The sequence below is a fragment of the Scomber japonicus genome, chromosome 2 (genome assembly GCF_027409825.1).
Source record: "Scomber japonicus isolate fScoJap1 chromosome 2, fScoJap1.pri, whole genome shotgun sequence".
Taxonomy (NCBI): domain Eukaryota; kingdom Metazoa; phylum Chordata; class Actinopteri; order Scombriformes; family Scombridae; genus Scomber; species Scomber japonicus.
In genome coordinates, this window is record NC_070579.1 from 15,292,240 (window position 1) to 15,314,846 (window position 22,607).

The 22,607-nt window shown below is 38.8% G+C and overlaps 1 protein-coding gene across 1 annotated transcript; it reads left to right on the plus strand.

The window, feature by feature from the left end:
- The first annotated feature begins 6,303 nt into the window (after positions 1-6,303).
- Positions 6,304-22,393, plus strand: sh3d19 (SH3 domain containing 19). The gene is made up of 21 exons (XM_053332536.1): positions 6,304-6,388; positions 12,398-12,437; positions 13,819-13,859; positions 14,141-14,180; positions 14,459-14,585; positions 15,069-15,258; positions 15,341-16,387; positions 17,099-17,212; positions 17,532-17,644; positions 18,144-18,178; positions 18,293-18,506; positions 18,597-18,665; positions 18,791-18,934; positions 19,020-19,092; positions 19,704-19,834; positions 19,953-20,011; positions 20,105-20,334; positions 21,129-21,178; positions 21,301-21,487; positions 21,808-21,911; positions 22,026-22,393. Exons 1-21 carry the CDS (start codon positions 6,307-6,309, stop codon positions 22,134-22,136), a joined length of 3,201 nt encoding a protein of 1,066 aa, XP_053188511.1. The 5' UTR covers positions 6,304-6,306; the 3' UTR covers positions 22,137-22,393.
- Positions 22,394-22,607: the final 214 nt, after the last annotated feature.

Consider the following 22,607-nt stretch of genomic DNA (forward strand, 5'->3'; position numbering starts at 1 on the left):
TGCCTCTCGGGCTCATCTGTGTCAAATATTTGCTTGGGTGTGGATCACTGAACCTGTTTTTTTTTCTCAACTCCGTTTCCTTTTTCAAATGTGAGGACTCAACTCTTGTTACCTTTAAAGCTTTAAAGAGTTAGAGCAAAGAAAATATTTAAATTTCCCTTCAAGTGACTGCACACTTCTATCTGTTGACTTCTTTCTACATGATTTTCAAGGCAAAGAGATGCAAATTCATATTCTGACCTATGACAATATGTTTATTTTACTTCATGTCAGTGACTGGCTTTCCTAACACAGGAAACGAACAGCAGACTCCATAAACAAAACATATACCCTCATTCCATTTCACACTTTTACAACAGAAGTGGTTCAACCAGACTGTGTTACAATCTCTATTCCTTTCACAGTGCTCTAAAGTAGAGTCTTTTGAAGATAGCTCAGGGAGTTTGTCGAGGACTAGAGGGCAACTCCCTGTACTAAGCTGGAACACAGTCTTGCCCATCTCCCAAAGGGCCCTAAGAAAAATCAGAGCGATAACCAGATAATTGAAAGAGAAAATATTTCTGTCGCACCAAATTTTGTGGAGCTTTTCAGACTTTTCTCTTATTTTTTGTTTTTCTTGTGAAAAACTGCATAATTTCATTTCTTCAAGGATCTAAAAATCCTTCAAATGAAACAGCTAAAAACTTACATCATGAGGGGTCACAAGTAGACATTAATTCATTTATTCAATTATTTTAAGTGTCCTCCACAAGCCAAAAAAGCCAACAAAAGGTCAGTTGGTGTATTTAACTGTAACAACAATTATTCAGTTGAAAATTTTATAAAGCCTGCTGGTTAAAACGCTGCCTTGTCCGCTGACCTTTGTCTCATGTTATACTTCTCTCTCTACTCATGTTTCCTGTTTCCTGTTCCTTGCTGTACTTTTGACTATCAAAACAAGGTAAAAAAAATGTGATTTAAAAATAGTTCAACATTTTGTGAAGTAAATTGAATCACTTTTTATCCATGAATTATGAGAAGATCGATATCGCGGTCATGTCTTTCCAATAAGTATGAAGCTGGAGCCAGGAGGCTGTTAGCTTAGCTTAGCATTAATGCTTAAAGCCAAGGGAGACAGCTAATCGAGCTCTGTCCAAACTTCTACCAGCACCTCTAAACAGAAATTTATAAAATGAACATTTGTAGTGTTGTTGAGAGCCAGTTTAGCCTTTTCCTCCTGCTTAATGCTTAAATAGGCTAATCCAGCTTCATACACACACAAGAGTGGTAGGCTATAAACCTTTTCATGTAGCCTAACTATTAGAAAGAAAGCAATAGCGCATATTTCTATAAATGTTAAACTTTTACTATAATTTCAAGAATAGTTAAATGAAGAGGTGACACTTTTTGCTCCAATAATTGTACTGCCAAAAAGATTTATAGGTTGTCTGCCACTTCTCAGGGTCAGGAGGGGAGCAGGGAGGGTGGAGGGGCTAATCCCCAACATGGGACAGAGCTGAGCTGCCTGTGTCTGCGGTGGGAAAGAAGAAACAGGTTAACACACACAAACACACTTACTGCTGCAGGTTGTTGATAACAGCACCCGTTCCATTTACATTTCCAACAAGATTCGGCCATTTCATGTCATTTCTGACCATTTTTAAAAAGAAACTGTTCCTTGCTAATCTCTTTTTGCAAAAACACTGGTTGACTGCCAAAGTCTTATGATCAAATATTCTTGAAAACAATTCTAGGTTTAGAGCAACCACTGCTAAAAAGTTCACAGCAACAACACTGTTCGGTCAGTACTGTTGTTTTTACTATAGGCAGCAGCAAGCAAGGTGAGGCTAATCAGATCCCAATCACTAACTTGTGACCTGAACATATACATGTAATCACATTAGTATGACCATTATTCACAGCATGGCATGCTACGGTGCCGACTAACAGAGACCCTGTGTGTGACTATCTGAGTTGCATGCAGGTCCAAGGACCGCCAGATTCTTCCACTATTTTAAATCTGAGTCCCTTCTGAACATCACCAGTAATCACACAAATGACTGATTAGCTGCACATTCCTCTCATTCCTCAAAAACTTCAGTTTCAACTTCACTTGCATTCTTGCTGCATGTAAGCATTTATGTTTATGTTCTGGATGCCATTATAAAAAGTGGGAGAAATTGTTTAGATTTGCATCTTTGCTGCAGTCTCTGAAGTGGAACAGATTATGAAGCAGGGCCTGCGCAGCATGTGACCAATTACAAACAGCAGAGATCACACCGTATAAATTTAAGCAGCATCAGAGAGATTTCTCTATAAAAGTCTTGAATAAGTACAGCTTCTTTTAAACCACAGGAAACTACTTCTCAACAATCATCAAACCCTTGTCCTTTCACATCCTTGATCCTTTACAGTGCCGGCATTAACAAACACAGCCTGAAGACCTTCTATTATGTGATCACACTCAAGAGGAACCTTGATGTATTTACATCCCGTCCTCTAACAGCAACCCACCTCCAGTGAGAGTGCGGGAATGAGTTGGTGCATCAGAGCTCGTGTGTTTTCAGCCTCCACATGAGGAACATTTTGAAGAGCAGCTCACTGACCTCAGCAGCCATCTGATGATGACATGCAGACATTTGTGGAGGACACTCGTTCTCATAATTAGTAACACACAGTTTAGCACGAGTTCCCAAATTTGTGGACTTTTTTTTATGGACCCCTTGAACAATGCAACACGTGAACCCTAAAAATAATCTAATGATTAGTCCATTAATCGATTAGTGGATTGACAGAACATTTTTCAAAATGTTCTGACATTTTACAGACAAAACTATTAACTGTTAGTTGCAGCCCTATAATTATCCCATGGCCCTTTCAGATTCATCATTCAGGGGCCCTGACCAGGCTGGAAACCAGCTGTTTTAGGCAATAACTTTAGGGGCTGGTTAGCTGGAGATGAAGGCATTAATGCTCAATCCTGTAAATGTATTTCTTTTATCGTCAAAGGTCTGTACATTTTAATCAGTATCTCAATTCATGTTAGCATCAAAATACACTTAGAGATTGTCAATAATGGGTTAGGGTTAGGGTTAGGTTTACACACATGTTGAATGCAAGTCCAGCAGTTCAAGAGCAGTACTATATAATTTCATACCTAGATCACAAGACAAGTTCAAGAATTAACCATAAAGCTCAAACTAACAGAAAATTGTTTTCAAAAGTAATGAAACAAGTACACGAAAAAAGCCATATGTTTCAATATTAAAATGTTCACCTAATGTCTCTGACATCTGTTAACAAACACAAAAACAAACAGGATGGAAAAACAGCTTCCCTGGCAGCAGAGTAATAAATCAGACAGGGGATTGGGCAGCTCCTCTGACGGTTTCTCTCCAGAGAGAAACTAGTTTCAGTCATGCATGTCTGACATTTTTCATCCCCCAAAACCCAGCCTGAAAAGCACACCAGGTGATTGTGAATAAACATTGATTTAGCAGGTGGATAGAAAACACCTGTAGAGGAATGATACACTCACACAAACACACAGAAGGTCTACCATGAAACATTGATGATGTCTGCTGGTAACTCAACACCACTCACATTCTGCCTCCCTCACAATGGATATCTGAGTTCAAAGCTCGTTAGGACACTAGCTTGAAAGGTGAATCAGGACAGGTAGGCTACAGGTAACTCCAGGCTTCTGTTATCTAGGCTGTAAAATGGCTTTTAAAAGTTGCAAACAACCCTAACACGTGAATATCATATTTTTTGAAGGAGTGACAGTCAGGGCATAACATGTTGCTGCAAAATTATGAAACCAGTTACATGTGAAAACATGTTATTAAGCAGTGGCAGATTTTTTTGGACGTGGCTCTGAAATTGTAAATATAGCCCACAGATAGGGTGGGTCAACTTTGTCTCTATGGTGAAGACACAACAGGAAAGCCAAACCGACTAGAAATGTAATTACGTAGTTCAACTTCAGAAGGGAGTCGTTATTTTACTGGGAACCCCTCAGTAAACCAAAGCACTCGGCTGGTTATCCCCCTGACAGCAGTTTGGAGACACCCAACCCCTCCACCCACCCGCACATGTCAATCACAGAGTCAGACAGATACAACAAAACACACATGGCCCAGCAAAACCACACATGTCACGGCGAAAAGTAACATTTCAAAGGTTAGTTAAAGCTATTAATGTAAACAGGGTCAGTAAGGGTTGTTTTGAGCTTTCTTTCCTTCTTACCGTCGCACGGACGGATCCTCCGGTTGGACGGAGACAGAGAGAGAGAGAAAGCTCACAGCAGTTTGTCCACCGTCGATCTGCAGGTTTCTAACTACAAAGTACACACACACACTCAGTATGTCCTTCCAAGGAATACACAACCGGATCGATGTTGATCACAGCTGCACAATTTCTCCCCTTGGCAGCCTAACAGAGCGCGGAGGTATTACATGCGAAACCAAGCTCCTTAACCTGGTCCACAGTGCACAAAGGTGAAACTGCTCTAATCCTCATTTGAACTCCTCCCACTGCGCGCTGTGCCAGGCCCACATCCAGCAGAGGACTGTTTTCACTCTCATGTGTTTTTCATATGCTACGCTGTAGTTTCCCTCACGAAAAATAGCAGTATGAAAAATGAGAAGTGGCCTCCATCACAGTGAAAGAATGAATCACTTCAGTAGTATGACTAGCATATGTGAAAACTAAATATCATTGTAATTTATTATTGCAATCCAATCAAACATGAAAGAGCAACAAGTCATGACACACTTTCCAAAACCTGAATTTGGATCAGAATTTCAGATGTTTTCTTGTCTCCTTTTTCTGAATTGCAAGATAAGTCTGATTGTACGGATTTTGAGGCATAACAGGTGTCATGTGCTGTGGGTTCCTTTGATCCAGATCAGATTAGATCATTCAGAGTTGACATATGGTAAATCTGCACAATATGTCGCCATCTGCCGGACAAAGAAGTGGGTCTCAATGAATATAAACTGCAGTATAAAGGTAGATTAATGGATGATAAATTAACGGATGTCCAGGTAATCTCCCCAAAACACTTTCAGGTGTTTAAAAATCTTGTTGTCAACACATGCAAGATGTAGGATGTATATTTTACTCTAACATCTCCTTTTCTAAATGAATTGGTTCCTTATAATGCCAGCTCACTGTCTCTAAATTCATCCTGTATCCAGACTAAGACAATGCCAGTATTTCTAACAATATTTAAACCATAAGGATAAAATGTATACATTGAAAAGTAATATGAGACTGTAGTGACATCTGGTGGATGAACAGTTGAACTGCATCTCTCCAAACATATTTGAATATCAGCGAGCAGACCACCTAGGAGGTCACGAGGTCAGTTTGGTTAATCAGGAGATGGCATCTGAAAGAGATTCCTGTCACCACACATAACACAGATGACTTTTGATAAAGAAGCCTAGGTGGGGAATGTTTCAGGTGAAGAGCTTTGTGATAGGTGTGAAGCCACAGCTGCCACTTTGAAGCCAACTCACTTCTGTAATTTTGTGTTCCTGGCACTGTGGAGCAGCATTTACACCTTAATTTGAGGATATATTCTGAATTTCTGACATCCTGTCAAAGATTTCAGAGTAAATTGGCTTACCCACAACCTCAACATTTTTTGCATCCCTGTTTAAAGATTAATCATTTGGATATTCAACTATATGTTTTTCCTTTACAGTACCACCTTCTGTTAGCCTGCAGTTTCTTTTTCACAACCTTGTAGTCTTATAAATGACTTATCACTGAAATATGAAGTACAGTAAATTATTTATTAGCCATTAATGAAGCCATCAATTACAAATGACAAACCCTCAATTTTTTCTAGCTTAACCACACTGTCTTGGTTCTTTATAATTCCTTCAAGTCTTCTGAAGTTCAGTCACAGGTTTGTCTGAGGAGACAAAGCACCAAAATCACTGCCTGTTCACTTTTTTTGTTTCAAACTCCAAGAATTGTCTGTTTGCTGATGTTTAACAAGGTTAAACATGAAGTTGAACCTATTGGTTAATTGGGTTAACATTAGTCTTAGCCTCAGCTGTCATTGTGTCCATGCAGTTTTGGACTGTGTTGGCTGTTGTGGCCCGATCAGTGGCACCACCTCCACCCGTGCAGGGAGACAAAGTGCTGCTGTGCGCAGGACAGACAACAGAAACTTCCAGCGGACAGGACAGAAACGTTTTATGTTTTATCGACCGTGTACAGAGATGAAAGAACAGTCAACTGCTCTTAAAGCGTGATTGTTTGTTTAGATCCGTGTTTTTTTTATTAATTGCTACATTGTTTTAAATCCCGATGGCCGAAGCCCGACGAGAAGAGGAGGAAGAGGGGGAGCGCAGAGATCTGCGGGACGTGCGGGGCAGAATCCAGCCAGCAGGTTTGTTTGGGAACATAGTGGCTGACAGTCCTCTGATGAGCTAATCATTTAACCTAGTTTAATACTTTAATTCAATAATAAGAATTCAAATTAAAATAATATATATATTTTTGTAGTTCAAAAAGGGACATAAGTTCATTTTGACGTTTGAAAATATAATTGACGAGAAGTTTTGTAATTGGCACTGAAGTGCAATTAAATGATTTGTTTAGTTGTTAGTTTTGTGAGTTTAAAACCTGTACTAGTAATTACATATATGTCACATCACTGTTTTAAAAATGTGAACGTACTGTTTCCAGGGAGCCACCCGTTACTTTCTGTACAATGAAAATATGAAGACTTTTGAAACTTACTTGAGTTGTAAAGTTCATCAGTCTACATTGATTTTCTTAAAGTTGTATTATCATTTCAGCTCAGAATTTACAAAAAAATTGATTTAGACTTGATGGATTGCACAAATTACGCACATTTCAAGTCTGCTGTTTGCATTTTTATGACTGGAAACCAACTTCTGTCTAGAAAGGAAAGCAAAATAGATCAGACTTTTATAACTGTATCTCATGCTGTTTGAAAAGACTGCATGATAGTTAAGGTTTTAAACATGCCAAAACACTGGTATGATCCTTGAAAAAATCAATCCTCTTTTCACACCCAAAAAAGTGTTTTGATATGTGTACTCAATGGGCAGAAACACACCAAATACATTGCATTTATCTTTTAGCATGGGTGAACATTTCGAATAACTTGAAAATATAATCACCATGTGTGCCAATAACTGTGAAAACATGGGTGAAATAAACATTCGGGGGGGTTTCTGTGTATGTATTTGAGCTTTGACATCTCTCCCTCAGTTGCTATGAGACACAAACCTAAATGAGTTAAGTTGAGGTGTGTTTAGGCCACATCAGAAGTGACTGTTAGTATAGTATAGTATATATCTTACAGAATACTAAACAGGAAAGAGTGCTTCTGGCTGAAATTGGGCACTGTTCACTTCCTGTCTAAAACAAAATTCAATTAACAGTCATTAATATTGCAAACAGTAGTTTTTTGCAAATTCATGAAGTGAAAGTATCATTATTAGGAGCCACTGGTTCATCATCGTCATGCACCACTAATGAATATGTCAGTGGATTAAATATATATGGCTGTTAAAATTAAGAGTAATAGAGCAGAATACCTGTTTGTCAGAATCATTGACTATCACTGTAAAGTCAAAACTTTAAACTTTGACTCACATCTCATAGTAATGTGTGTCACTTATTCTGAAAGGAAACAACACATTTTGCTCCTTTAAAGTTTTGATTAGCAGTACTTAACTTGTGATTTACCTTTATGAACAAACATTAGCTTGATATACAAGCAGAATTGTCTTAGTTCGTCCTTGTTATATTTCCGTTATGGCCCAGAGGAAACTTTATTGTCAATATGACACACTGTCCTTTGTTGTTTCTTGGTAACACCTGGTGCTGGAACACTTATATCCCAATTTTTCTCTGTGCCCTGCCCTGCCCAGCTATCTGCAGCCGGTGAATCAGCTCAGACTAACCCTCTCCACCCCACCACCCAACCGCACCCCGACCCCACCAGCTGTCTGTATGGGAATTCCTGTCAGTCCCTCAGGGCAGACAGGCTGCTGTGTCATGAACAACCTGTCATTTTCTTCCCTCTTTTAAAATAATGTTACAAAATGATGCATTCCATCATTAGTGGTTTTGCACTGGCCTAGGAGCATTTATGAATCCACATCAGATGCTGTTTTTGGTGGTTTTCACTGTGAATCACTCGTCTGCATTGACACCGTCTAATCTTCTCTGACTAGCGGTGCACATCAGCTGCTGACATATTCACACATGACGCCATAATCAGTCAGCTCCACACTGTCTTGTTTTTCAAGTGAGGGCAAGTCTGTTGTTTTGACCTGGATTTTTTTAAATCATAAATTATACTTCACTGTGTACATTTTACATGAATTTTGTGCTTGGTATCACAGGTCTGCCTCTAAAATAAGAAGTGTTGCATTTATTCCAGCATGTATCAATAGACTTTGGAAATTGCCTCTAACCAAAGTTGGAGACAGACTAAGACTTAACCCTGACTGAGACTTTATGTTATTCTGTCTTCTCTAGTATCTATAAAGTTCTGGCTGCATAGCATGACAGAGAGAGACAGAGAGAGGCAGATTGTTTTTCTTTCTTTCCCTTTGTTGCCAGCCTTTTCACCAGCTGCTGTGTGACTGCTGCTGCTGTGCTGAGTAATGACAGCATGTGTTCAAGTGAGAGCGCGGCTGTGAAGGGAAACCTCTCTTGCTGACCTCAGCAGCTTTATCGTGTGTTTGTGGTGTCTTTTCAGGTGCTGACGTCCCCCAAATACAAGGGCTGTTTACTGATTTGTGAAATCTTTTGGAAATGTCAAGGAATGTGGCAGGGTTGGCCATTTCCTCAACTTTAATGCTAACTCAGTTGAATAATGTTTTCTAAGTTTTTTATATGGTAAATCATATGCTAAGTAAATCATTCTTCCAACAGTACTTAATTTTACCATGATCTGAGTTAATCCTTAAAATTGTCTGCTGCATATCCCAGTCTGTCTGTCATGACAGCTGAATGTAGATTTACAGTTTTGCATGTTTAACTAAGAGTATATCTGAGCTTATGTGTTTGAAACAATAATGTGTATCTGCTTGATTCCCTTATTCTGTTCTTCTTGTCTCTGTAGGTAATATAAGAAGAGTCTTATAAGCCAATGTTGGCTGGGCACCTGGTGTTTGTGACACTACAATAAGAAAAAATCAGTTCAGTTCAATTACTGTCCAGTGATATTTGTGCCATGTAGTAGATAACACTAATAATAGATCAAAGCAATTATCCTCATCTGGTTTATATTGGCCTGAAAAAATCTGACGTAACCTGTAACTTGTTTTCTCACAGGTTATATCGGGATCAGATCTGTTACTTTCTGATCTACATACCAGTGTGTGTTTTTCCTTTCACTCCTATACTAACTATACACAACTATACTCTGTCTGCAGTCTCCAAATTAATGCTCTTTATAAATGCATTGTATTTGAGATGATATTGTCTCACTGTTGCAAACTTTCCCACTGCTCAAACCTGATAAAAGTGAAGTGCTGTTTATTAAGATTTACTCAGACTTAACCACAACCCAACCAACTAGTGAGCTATTAAAAGTGTTGATTAGTTTTGATTCTGAAATATCATCAAAACTTCTATTTACTATTATAATTATTATCAGAGAGCATCAATTTCCCACCCAAAGCACTGCAAAAGGATTAATGTTAATATAGTTGGCTTGACTTTTGTAACAACCTATTATGGGTGTTTCAGAGAAGAAACGTTAGAAGACAAACACACGTTACACATATTTGAAAGTCACAAAACAGATTACCTGTTACCAGATTTTAAAATTCTCTTACTATTTTCAAAGTGTTTCTTGGTCTTATGTGGACTACTTATCTGAAGAGTTCTTAATGTATGAACAGTAGAGCTCCTCGGGTGCTGTGGGAATGTTTAAACTGAGTTTAGCTCCTGTGCTCCAGGCTGTTGAAACAGTCTCTCAGAACATCAGCGAATAGATATTTTATAATGTAAACTCAACATCTTGTTTTTTAGTCTGGATTTTGCCAAGAGTCTTTCTATAATCATAAGCTGCGTCTTAATTATTTGTAGTTTTTAGCTGTGTATCGGTATACTTTTCTCCAATTTGTTTACTTCAGCATTTAGCTTAAGGTGTGCAACATTGATTCAGGCTCTTGTTTTGGGTTGTAGTTGTAAGTTGTCAGTTGTACTAATCTGTATGAAAGATGCTATGATTATAAAGTTAAATTAGTTTATTAATAGTTCCATCTTTATTGTTTTAGCCAAACAAAAAGGCAGTGAAGTTAATGAAGCACTTGCAGACTCATGCCGTTTATGGATGGCGCAGAGTGACCTGAATATCCCTATGACCTTTTACTTTGCAGGAAAAAGACAGTGACAGTGTAGTGTCATGTGGCACCACCACTTCCTGAATGACCACATTCCAGTTCGTTAGATTGGCTAAGTAAACACAGGAGAGCTGAGACATTACAGGGCCCTCCCTCTCTTTTATGTTGTCTGTGGGTGTGTGACTGCAAGCCTCGAACTCTTAGTCCCACTGAAACATCACAGAGACACTCATTCTGCGTACCTGGAGGAAGGAACTTGATGGAAATATCCTGTTAATCCTGGAGGTTTTATATTTATTGGTTGAATTCCTCTGCAGGTAGGGTGCCTTGTTGCATAGTTTCACTTAAGAGACAGTGTCTGTACAAGGTGACACAACTGTGTCTTTATGTTACGTTTATCAGTCTGCACATACGCAAGGAAGTGATGAAACTAAGACCAAAGACCTGTTTGCCATTGACTGAAAGTACAGAAGCTCCATTCTCACGTGCTGTTAAAGTGTAACTTGAGGAAGCAGCAGTGTGGCAGATAACAAGTAACAGGTGTGACAGGTGTGTTTGACTGTAAACGAGGTCATGGTTTCACTTCCTAAGAGATTATTTGCATTACTGATACTACTCCTTAGCCTGGCTATAAATGTGAAAGCTACTTTTAAACGTGTTTACCACTTGTTGCTGCAGTAAGACATGAAAATCAGGCACATGCCAAATACTAAAGCAAACAATAGAAGGAAGTGAATTGCGTGTGTCTGAAGCATTGCCTGAAAAGTACCAGTGCACAGTGCTTTTATATATGGGAGAGAACAACATTAAAATTAATTTTAGCAGTTTGGCTTTCCACAAACATTATGTAGAGTCTGTGTATTATCTAGCTACAGTGCAAAAATAATTCATCTATTGTATTGGCACAATTAAATGAGCATTGATGACATTTAAAAATGAAAGAAGGTGTCGCACTGACATCATAGTCTGTCTCTGTATCTTTTAATAGTAACATGCTTCATGCTTACATAATTGCTTCTTTGTGAATTTAGATTTACATCAACGTGTTTACATAACCAGTTCATCAAGATTTAATAGCCGATCCAGCTGGTCAGGGTTAGGTTCTAGTATTTCTAGTTTATACAGTTCAGTTCAGAATCTAAGCTGAAGCAAATATGATTTAAAATGAAACGATACCTGTGAGTTCAAGTGCTGACTGTCAGCTTCAGTATGAATGCACTGAAATCCACATCAGATGAGTTGTGTACGAACTGTAGCCCCTAATTTTTGGTTGGGGAACAAAAATATATGGTTACGTCAGTGAGTGAGTATCTGAAGTAATTGTGATGTTTTGCAAAGCCTATACTGCATTTCTTGCTTGTTTTGGTGACTTTTACTTTCAGACTATTCTTCATCAATTGAAACATGTGATCAGATGCATTGAGTTTCTGTTGCTCACTTTGCCAGACAAGAACATTCCTGTCTTTGCCTTAAAAACTTCTTGGTTGCCTTGTTTGTCTGCTTAGTATCATTGACCTGCTGCAATTCATTAAATGTACAGACAGAAGTGCTACAAGTTCTTTACTGTTCAATCAGAACGGATGTGAGCACCTTCAGACACCCTTAACAAACACAGAAGGGGTTGTCAATTTAAGCCACAATTTGTTTGTTTGATTCAGATCTTTATTGGGTCAAAATTTATGTTTTTTGGGGGTTTTTTTGTGCTAGGTGATATAATTGTAACCCTTTGATATGACCCTACGTAGTATACCATGAGATTATATAAATTTGTCTACTGTCAGATTTTGCCAAACAGTTTATGGAGTAGTAGCAACCCCTGAATATTTCTGAGTGTGCTGTTTTAGGCCATTATGGGCAATGCTGTAAATCAATGAGCAGGACTGTTTTATGGTCATATTTGATGCTCAAATCTGGTCAATTTTCCACAAAATATACTGTACTATGTTAATATCAATATTGCACAAAGAAATGTGTATATACTATGACAGAGATGAGTGCCAGCATGCTACTGTTGTTGCAAGACCCCACTTATGGAAATAGTAACACTCTATTTTACTTCACAGATCATCCAGAGAGAACCAAGCCAGATCATTTTCATTCCAGGTTTGTTATTTTTGTCTTTTAACAAGTGGTTTTATACATCAAATCTAATTGTGTAGTTTCACAAAACTGAATCTGTGGCTGGCAAAATAGCACTGTCCCTTTAACAGTCAGATCTGCTGATGGTTGAGGTTGTGAATGGACTAAACAATGCACTGATCTATCCTCATTGAATGACTGAGGTCAACATGGGGACGGATGCATCATGCTGCTTTTGTAGTTGTTGTTTAGAGACATTAAGGAGACTTGCTAACTGACTTTTGTCGACCTCAACAAGACCAGGAAAATGAAAAAACATAATTGTTGATAGACCACATAGGCTGTGTTATGATCCTGGTGTTTACATCTTAGCTAATCACTTAACTATGTGAGGTGGGCGAGGATTGTTGGTCTTTCCCCCAGGTAGTTTACATCACCCTTCTGCAGTCTGTCCTTAATGAGCAGGATATGTCTTAATGATGCACCTGCCTCCTCCGTCAAGAGAGTTCAATGTAGCTTTGGTAAAGAGAGCATTGGCACAGACTATCATATTAGTTTAATCCCTGCACTTTTCAAAGAGAACGACACAAAAGAGACGGGATCTTAATATAATAGCGCAGCTGCTGTGAAGTTTAGGATTAGGAAAGATCTAAACCCTTGAGAGGAAAATAGTCTGAGGATAAAGTGTTTGGCTCCTGTCTGGATATGATGTAATACTCAAGAGCAGTCATTTGAATTATGGTTGTACGCCCTGTTGTAACGTGGAAGTGGTGACATCCACTGGTCATCATGTTTTTGTAAGGTAGGTAGATTTTAAACAAGCACGTGACAACGGCATTTGCAGAGATTGTATTCTTCTCCTATGTAACTTTTAAATAGTGGAGGTGTGTTTCATAATATAAATCTGTGGTAATTTTTTACATTAACCTATATATAAAATGTTTTGCGTTCAACAACCAACACTTTGTTAAATAGTCATACAGAAGTAAACTAATCACTCCATTTGCTTCTTTTAGTTTATCCCCCAGGACACTGCATACTAAAATTGAGTATATAGTCTTACTGTGTCATATTATGATGTATTTTAAAATGTCATAAAACCCTAACCCTTTTTTATAATATTCTTTTACCTATCTTTATATAGTTCCCGGCCAATTTTATTGTCCTATGTATTCTCATTTTCCTTTAAAGTTAGAGGTTAGTTTAAATATTTTGTCATTACATAACTTGGCATCAATAGAATAAACTAGCAGCATGACCAGAACATCTTGTGCAGTGTTGCCAGGGGCAAATGAAGACATTTCCTTTTACCCACTGAGTCGTGTTACAGGTATGACACCAATCTTTTCTGTATGTGTCCCACACCTTGTGATGAATGGATTTCCTGTTCTGTTCTCTCTTTCAGCCCAGGGCCTCTGTCTTCTATACGAGCTGCTATCAAACGAAGTGAGTTTGATGACATAACAGGTTTATTCCTTGAATGTGAAGTTAGTCCATGGTTGACATGTCAGTAGTAAATGTTAATAATCTAGGATAAACACACTCTTTTTAAATTAAAGTTTTCAACCAGATATGTGACGGAAGCTTGATAACTTACTGTTAATGAAATCTTCAAGTTTCTATCTGAAATGTAAATATGTAAAATATGATGTACTGTATAGAGATGTAAATTTAAGTGCTGAGCAAGTAAAATTCTGACAGCTAATATGACTTATTTCTTCTTTCAGCAAGAACAAACTCTCAGGGTGACATTACCAGAGACAGAAGGTACTGTTACTGTTATTATCTTTATAATCCATGTTCATGTTTACTTGATCATTGTATACTTTGCTGGCCCAGAATTGTTAATGACAATTGAAATACACTAAAATCTACAAAATCTACATCTAATTTGTTGCATGTTGCTTTGCAAATAACCATAACAAAAACATTGTTCATAGCCAGCAAGAAAGTAATCAAGTAGTCGCTAAGAAATAATTCATAATGTAGATTTGATGTGTACATTTTTGTTGGTATTCTGAATGTAAATATGGTTTCTCTTTCAGGCGACCAGAGATCACCATCATCTCGGCAGAACCTCTGGTCAGCAACAACTGGTTCTCAGGAACTTCTGTGGTTTTTTCACCTCCCCCTCAGTCAGGCTGGTCTGCAGGCATCCAGACTGTTTCCCAGGTAGGCCTGATCTGAATGTCTGTGACAGTCCTTTAATTCACTTGGATGTTAGCCAGCTTGTGGAGGTTCTCAAAGATTAAGCGTGGTATGCCTGCTGAAGAATATTTCATCCTAATGAGGAAAGTTAAAAAAAAAAAAAAAAACACTGAACAGGGTCATATGCAGTATTTTTGAAGTAGGCTTTGAAGCCTTTCTCCACACTGCCAGAAATTAAATTATAATGTTGGATGAAAATCTGTTGAATTAAATTATATTACTATAAGTAAAAAAATACCAGTATTCCCACTGTGTGTACATTTCTAACTGTAAACTCTTTCTAAAAACCCCAAATTCTTAGAAGAAATGTAAGGGACATGTCTGTATGTAAATCATAAGTGTATACACAACGCAGTAAAATATCCCATCACATACTGGAAATGCAATAGCACATTGGAAAATAATATGTGTGCATGTGTGTGAACACCTTTCTTTTTCATGACTTAGCCCCCACCATCCTATGACCAGGTGATTAAAGAAACCCAGGAAGAGCACATTTTAAAGCCCACTGCAGCCCCCCGCCAGTCCACCTGCACCACCACAAGTGCCACACAAACAGACCCCGTGCGGGAAGACGCAGCCGCCACTGTCCCACAGTGCAGTGCAACTCCACCGTCGGCAAAGAAAAGATCTGCTGGTGAGGCATTTGAGAATCATTGGTGGTTTTAAGTTTCAATCTATTTCTGCTACACAAGATCATTCCTTACGTTTACTTGCAGGTAAAAAGCCACAAAAACCACCAAGGCCATCGTTGCCGAAACCAGTGGACAGAGAACCAGCTGCTGTTAGTGTTGGACCCAGTGATGAGAAGGTTGCAACAAATACAACAACATCCACAAACACTGAGGAGCAATGTGACTCTAAGACTGATGTAAAAGAAGACAACCAGGCAGAGTCTACTCAAGCATATACCAGATCTGTTACTGTGCACTGGGATATTCCTGTAAAACATACTCCACAGCCTCTTTCTGCCTCTGATATCCCTGCTGAAACTACTCCTCCCTCTTCAGACTCAGAGCACAGTCAGCGCCCCGTTCCACTTCCTCGTATAAAATCCCGAAAGCAGGCCAAAATTCAGACTTTGGTCAAACTCAATGACAACTGTGACAACGTTCAAGTCGCCTCAGTCACTGATCCAGAGGATTTCTCCTCAAATAAGTATCTGAAGGAATTGTTGGAGGTCTTTAGTGTAGATAACGAGTGTGAGGATAACAGTGATAACCAATCAGACGAGGTCTCTCAAGGTGAAGATGATAGTGGAGATATGAGTTCCAGCCACAGTCAACGAAATATCCGGGCAAGAATCCAGGCCCTCGAGAGCCAAACAGAAAATGGAAATGTGGTTGAACCAGCCAAACCAGAACCCCTACCCAGGAAGGCCACAAACAAACCTCCAGTTGCTGCTAAACCTTCCGTATCTTTTAAGCCTCAGTTAAACCACAGCGTTGATAATGACAATCAAAACGTACCAACCACAAACATCCCCCAAAGCCCTACACCAGCCCCTAGACCTCTGCCACCCAGGAAACCTGCAGGACTGTCTGTAAAAGAAGAACTAGACACTTTACTCGCTAAGGGACCCGTCCCACACCGGTCACGTCCTTCATTATTGACCAGAGCCAACAGCATCTATGAGGAGGAACCTTTAGCAGCTCCCCCTACACCCCCAGTGAAGCCTTCCAAGGAACCTCTGAAGCCTAACCTTAACATTAACAACCACAACTCAACCGTGGTCAGAGGGAATGAGTGGGTAGACAGTCCATCAAGTGAGTAGCATTTTGTTTTAAGGTTCATAATGTGCAAGACAAAGAGCACTCTATAAGAATGCATCTGATATTTTTTGTGATCTATTCATCTGTGTATTAATCTATTGATAAATAGATAGTTTTATCATAATAATATACTTTTTAAGGACTACTTTTCTGAACAATGTATTTTACATAAGTCAAAACTATGTAGAAGCAACAACAATTTTGTCTATAAGGTTAAAATTATGTTGTCAGTAATCAGAGCCCAAAGTTTTAAAATGGCTAATCTTGTGTGAACAAAGGTCAAATAACCCATTTTTATAATTGTCTGTTGCCATAGTAAATATATGGTATTTCAGGGAAGTTTTGGGTAGATAATTGATACCACCCTCATGTCTGTGTGTTAAGTATGAAACTAAAGCTAGGAGGCAGTTAGCTTAGCTTAGCTTAGTATAAAGACTGAAAGAAATTAGCCCAAGTTTGTTTGTCAAGAGCATATAACACTATGTAAAACCCCAGATTTTTACATTTCTGTTTCAGATTAAACAGATGAGATAAAAGCTAGCTATTTCTCCCCATTTGCAGTCTTTATGCTAAACTAGGCAGATGCTACGCTAGTTTGAGCGCCACTGTTCTGGATGACATAATAAAACTTGCCTGTGATGGCATGTATCGCAAGAAAAATTGGTAAGTGTATCATAATAAATATACAATAATCTCTTTGTTCAGATCACATACCTGTCAAGCCCCAGCGTAATGTGGATAACAATGACGGCTCGTTCACTAGAAATAGTGTAACAAGGAGACCAACCACCATCAGGGTTCCCAGCAAAACTGATATATGTGAGTCCAATGTGTTGTAAAACATGTCTGTTAAAATATCGTCAGAATTATGTCAAAATATACTGAAGTTCATTTGTTTAGCGTTTTGGATGATACTACAGAACTGTTTCCTAAATTACATATACATATACATTGTACATACCTTTCTATCTTTCTATATTTTAAAATACCGAAATAGTTTGTGGTAGACATGCATATCTAGAGAAAAAAAGCAGGTGTTGGACCAAATACCAAATACATAAAAACATGAAAAAAGATTTTGTTTCTTGCTAGATATATTGTGTTCACTATGTTGTAGTAAAGATGGGTGTCCTCTCAGTTTCAGATCATGTCCAGGACAGTCCTCCTCCACTTCCTGCTCAGAAGCCCATAGGCTCCCTGAATACCTCACTGAAAAAAAGCCTGCCCCCCATCCCCAACCAGCCCTCTCAGGTAGGATTTGTATCACAGAGTAGCTACAGCTTTCCGAGTGTCGGCTCAGAACGTCCGATCTTTATATAAAAAGTAAAGTGTCCACAATATTGTGGTTATGCAGTTATGCAGTTCTTATGTAGAAGGGAGTTTTTTCTTCTCTTACAGTGCTATTGTGGGTTGGTATTTCATCTCTAAATCAAAAAATAGTTATTGGGATTGGTTGCAAGGTTTTGTGCTATAGTGTGTATCTAGCTATAAACTGTGATGTGGTGCATTTTGAGCCCAGAAAGTCTCTTTCTATCAGGTTTATCTTGTCTGTCAGCCATGTAGCTTACCTGCTTCATTTCCTCTGTTTTCCACAAACAAAGAAAACCATTGTGGCTTCATGGACACATTGCTTGCTGTTGAGCCAAAGCTAGTTGCGGTTTCTATGGTTACTATGGTGTCCAGTACTGTACACTGATTCAGTGAGTCTGTTTTACTGCTACTAACACACTCCAATTGGATTCTTCTGCAGGAGGTTTTCAATGTTGGACCGGAGCTACCATCTCAGTAAGTGAGGGGACAAAATCTTCATTCAGTAAAATTTCAATCTTAAATGGTAGTTTACTTTAGATATCTTTTAAAGATGATGATATTTAACTTGATGATGATGTTGAACTTCAGGAAGCTCAGTACAAGCAAAAGCCTCCCACCTCGCCCACCTCCAGCTAAAACAGGCCCTGGAAGACCTCCCCCACCCAACCTGCAGGCCACAGGTCGATCCCAGTCAAGACCAAAGGAGGCGTCACCTAAGCCCCAGACACATAAGCCCCACAGGAAAGGACCAGTCTTACCCCCAAGGCCCAACCCAGGCCACCGCCTCTACAACAAATACACTGTGAGAGACTTCCCACTATACACCTGTGCACTGTCACTATATATCGAACACCTTATGTTCATTTGTTTAATTTTTGCTTTCCTCCATCAGCTTCAACTTCCCCATGGAATCACTGTCTCTGACTACAATGGGAGCAACACAGGAGAGCTGTCATTTCAGGTGACAAAACAAGCTTTTTTTTACCAGCTTAGATATATAAGTGCATTATTTCACACATTACATTACACTGTCAAATCCACAACTATTCAGCAACAGAGAATACCTTTTGTTGCCCTTTTCAATAGAAAAACGAAGTGCTTCTGTTACTTGAGGAAATTGACCACAACACATTTGAGTGCCAAGTTGGAGATACCAGAGGTAGAGTCAACAAGTCACGCATGAAGGTCATCACTCCTCTTGACTCCGTCTCAAACATGCCCTCATCACAGGTAACTTAACTTTCATTCAGGACTTTAATTTATGCCCACTCGGCTCTGAGAAAAATTAACCTAAGTAGAGTTTTTCTCCCTACAGAGTGCCAGTCCAGCTGGTTCAGGTGGAGCTGGGTCTGGGCTGAAGGTTCAGGCCATACATGACTTCACACCAGGTGACATAATTTTCTTTTAAATAACCATAGAGCTGTGAGAAGTGACAATATCACAATACCACTGAAATAACATAAATATATAAACATTTTGGATGTGTAAAGTATGTTGCTGGGGTCTGGATGAAATTAGTGTAGCATAAAGACTGGATGCAGGGGATAAATAGCTAGCATGTCTCTGTCCAAAGTTTCAATAATCCACCTATAAAGCAAAATTATTAACACATTGTTTATTTAAACTGTAACATGAAAACAGCTGTTTGTGTTTTTGGGGGGAGATGCTGGAACAATTTAACATGTTGAGAGTATTAGAGCTACTGGTAGGCTGATATTTTGAACTTTGGCCAGAGCCAGGCTAGCAGTATCCTCCTGCTTCCAGTCTTTATGCTAAACTAGACTAACCAATTCCTGGCTCCAGTTTTGTAATTAACATATGGACATGAGAGTGGTATCAATCTTTTATCTCAGTGTTGATAAAAAGCCAATAAGTGAATTTCCCGAATGTCAAACTATTCCTCTGATTCTAGATACTGGCTGAGAAAAAATCAAAAGGATTTGTTGGACTTGGATGATATTTTTGCTATAATAGATAACTGTGAGTGTTCTTGGCACAGAGGGTCCAGGAGAGCTCAGCCTGCGTGCAGGAGATATTGTGAGCATGGTGGAGCAGGTGGACAGCGAGTGGTACAGAGGCACTTGTAGAGGATCTACTGGTTTCTTTCCTGTCAATTACGTCAATGTCCTGGTAAATGTAATTCTTGTTCATGCAGACATCATCTGCATCAATATGTGTCAAAACACCTTTTTTGGAGAGATTTACATTACAGTTGGGGAAATTCATTATCATTTTCTTCTCCATTCAGTCAGATTCACCAAAACCCCTTGTTGAAAGGAAAGCAAAGCCAGCATCTGCAAGAGTCAGGTAAAGTTTTGACAACATTAAATCTGTGCACAGGCATTCACAAACTAACATGATGAATTAACGTCATATTTAAAATGCTGCATGTTTTTGAAGTGGTCCCAGATGCATGGCAAGGTTCGACTTTGAGGGCGAGCACAGCGATGAGCTGTCATTCACTGAGGGCGATGTGATCCAGCTGAAGGAGTACGTGGGACAGGACTGGGCTCGGGGACAGATCGGAGTCTCGACTGGAATCTTCCCTCTTAACTTTGTAGAGGTCATTGAAGATCTGCCTCCGCCTCCAAGTCAGCAGCAGATGCAGCCCAACAAGATAGCGCTGCCTGGTGAGATTGCCTAGAAGACTAAATCCACTTTTTTCATAATGTGCTGACTTTGGTTTAATAATATCATTTATACTACACCAACATGTTATCCTCTTGATCCTCAATCAAAAACAAAAGAGTGGCTGTGTCCATCAGTGAAGAGCCTATCCATCCTTTTCCTTTGTGTTGGCTGGCATTTTACTCTGTGGCATGCCAGGAATGTGTGCTTCTGTTTGTGTTTCATTACATAGCTGTTTACAATAGGTCTGTTTACACACTCCTGCAACCAGGTCCACAGCCAAATTAGAAATACAGGCTTCATGAGTTCTCTCATGACTTTAATAATTTATATTTGTCATCTTTTATATTTCAAATTAGCTGTTTAAGTTCCCTCTTAAGTGATCAAGTGTTCATTTAATCAACACAACTAAGTGAACTCTAATTAATGAACTAGTACACCAGTCTTCCTACTAGAGAATTACTACTAGATTGTTTCCAGGAAACTTCCAATTAAAATTATTAGGAAATTACAGACTTGCATATAAAGCATCAGTTTTTTAATTATTTCTAAATGGTGTTTCAAAGATGCTTTGAGTTAAATATCAAATGTTTTCTGTCCTTTTTTTGCTGGCCCTAAGATTTTTAAGAATTTAAATATACAAAATATAAAAAGATAAGTTTTTAAGTACAAAATGTAAACTCCCATATATGTTCAGTGTTGTTGTTCTCTTCCTCTTTTCTTTCCTGATAAAATAATAATTCATGATGAAAATGTATGATCATAATTTAATAATATATGTAATTTTATACCACAGGCATGGTTTCCTCTCCTAGTGCCAACCCTAAGGTTGCCAAACCGGCTCAGGTAACCAATATTTGTATAAACAGAAACCTCAATATGGACGATCACAGTGTTGCATATTGTGCACGTGTTCTGTTTTAATTACCGTCTGTACCATCTCTTATCTTTTTCTGCTTGCTCTGTAGGCATCTCAGGCCACTGTGGAGTGGGTGGTGGCTTTGTATGACTTTTCTGGGAAGTCAGGGAACGAGCTTTCCTTTCAACAGGGCGACTGTATCCTGATCACCAAGCATATCAACGACGAGTGGAGCTGCGGCAGGCTCAACAACAAAGAGGGCATGTTCCCAAGGGCTTTTGTTGAGAGCAGCACTGGTATGAAGTTCTCAGTGTTGTTGAAATGATGCAATTACTGCCCTCTACAGAGGTTACTATTGTCTGTAGTATTTACAGTGTGCCTCTGTTACTGAACTCATAATCAGAGCCAATTAAAACAAATAATTAAATGGGACATCAGTGAGCTTGTCTGATAGTGCTACCATGTGGTTTGTTGAAAAAAAAAAGAAGTTTTATCTTAATTACAATTAAGTTAGGGCATTTTTTTTAACAGTTTTTTCCACTTTAATTGGCACAAATGCCTAGTTTAGTTAGCTATTATTCATTTACTTATATTATTTATACATCTTCCTCAGCAGGCCAGCAGTCATCTAACACGCCGCAGAATAGAGCTGCTGGTGGAGGGAGAGGCCGGGCTCTGTTCGACTTCACCTCAGACTGTAATGAAGAACTCTCACTTAAGGTACTGTGCTTGAAATTTCTCTCCTATCAAGATTAATTTGCATAAATTCACAGTTCAAATATCATCTGTTGAAAGTGCAGCCACTTACAAATCCTCTCATTCCTTGTTCGGTAGGTTGGGGACGTTATCACCAATCTGGAGTCCATTGATGAAGAATGGTTTCTGGGTGACTTAAGGGGGAAAAGGGCCCTGGTCCCTAAAAACTATGTAGAAATACTAGGATAGATATGTGGCTGTCAGTACAAACCGAAGGGGACACTTGTGGAATGACCAGAACTGAAACGACGCCTAAGGACAAATGTTTTCCGTTGTGGAATTTATAAACATGAACTTATTTTAACTAGAAAGCAGTATTTCATTTCCAAGTAGTGCAACATCTGTTTTCTCCTGCAGCATTAACTTAAATAGTGTTTATTGAATAATTTACCTTGGTTATAAATAAATAGTGTGAATCAAGCTGTCAATTCAAATTGACTTACAACTTATTTCTGATTCTTCACCACTTGTACATGTGCGCCATCTAGTGGTTTGTCCCTTACTCTGCTTCATTAAAGCTTAATCACCTGTTGCATATTGTACAAAAAGTGTCCTACTTTCACTCTTAAGCTACACACCCTGGTCTATTATTTCATTACATGGACTCGAGTTTAACAAATTAGGAAAATATAGTACTCACTACCAAATTAAATTGTAATA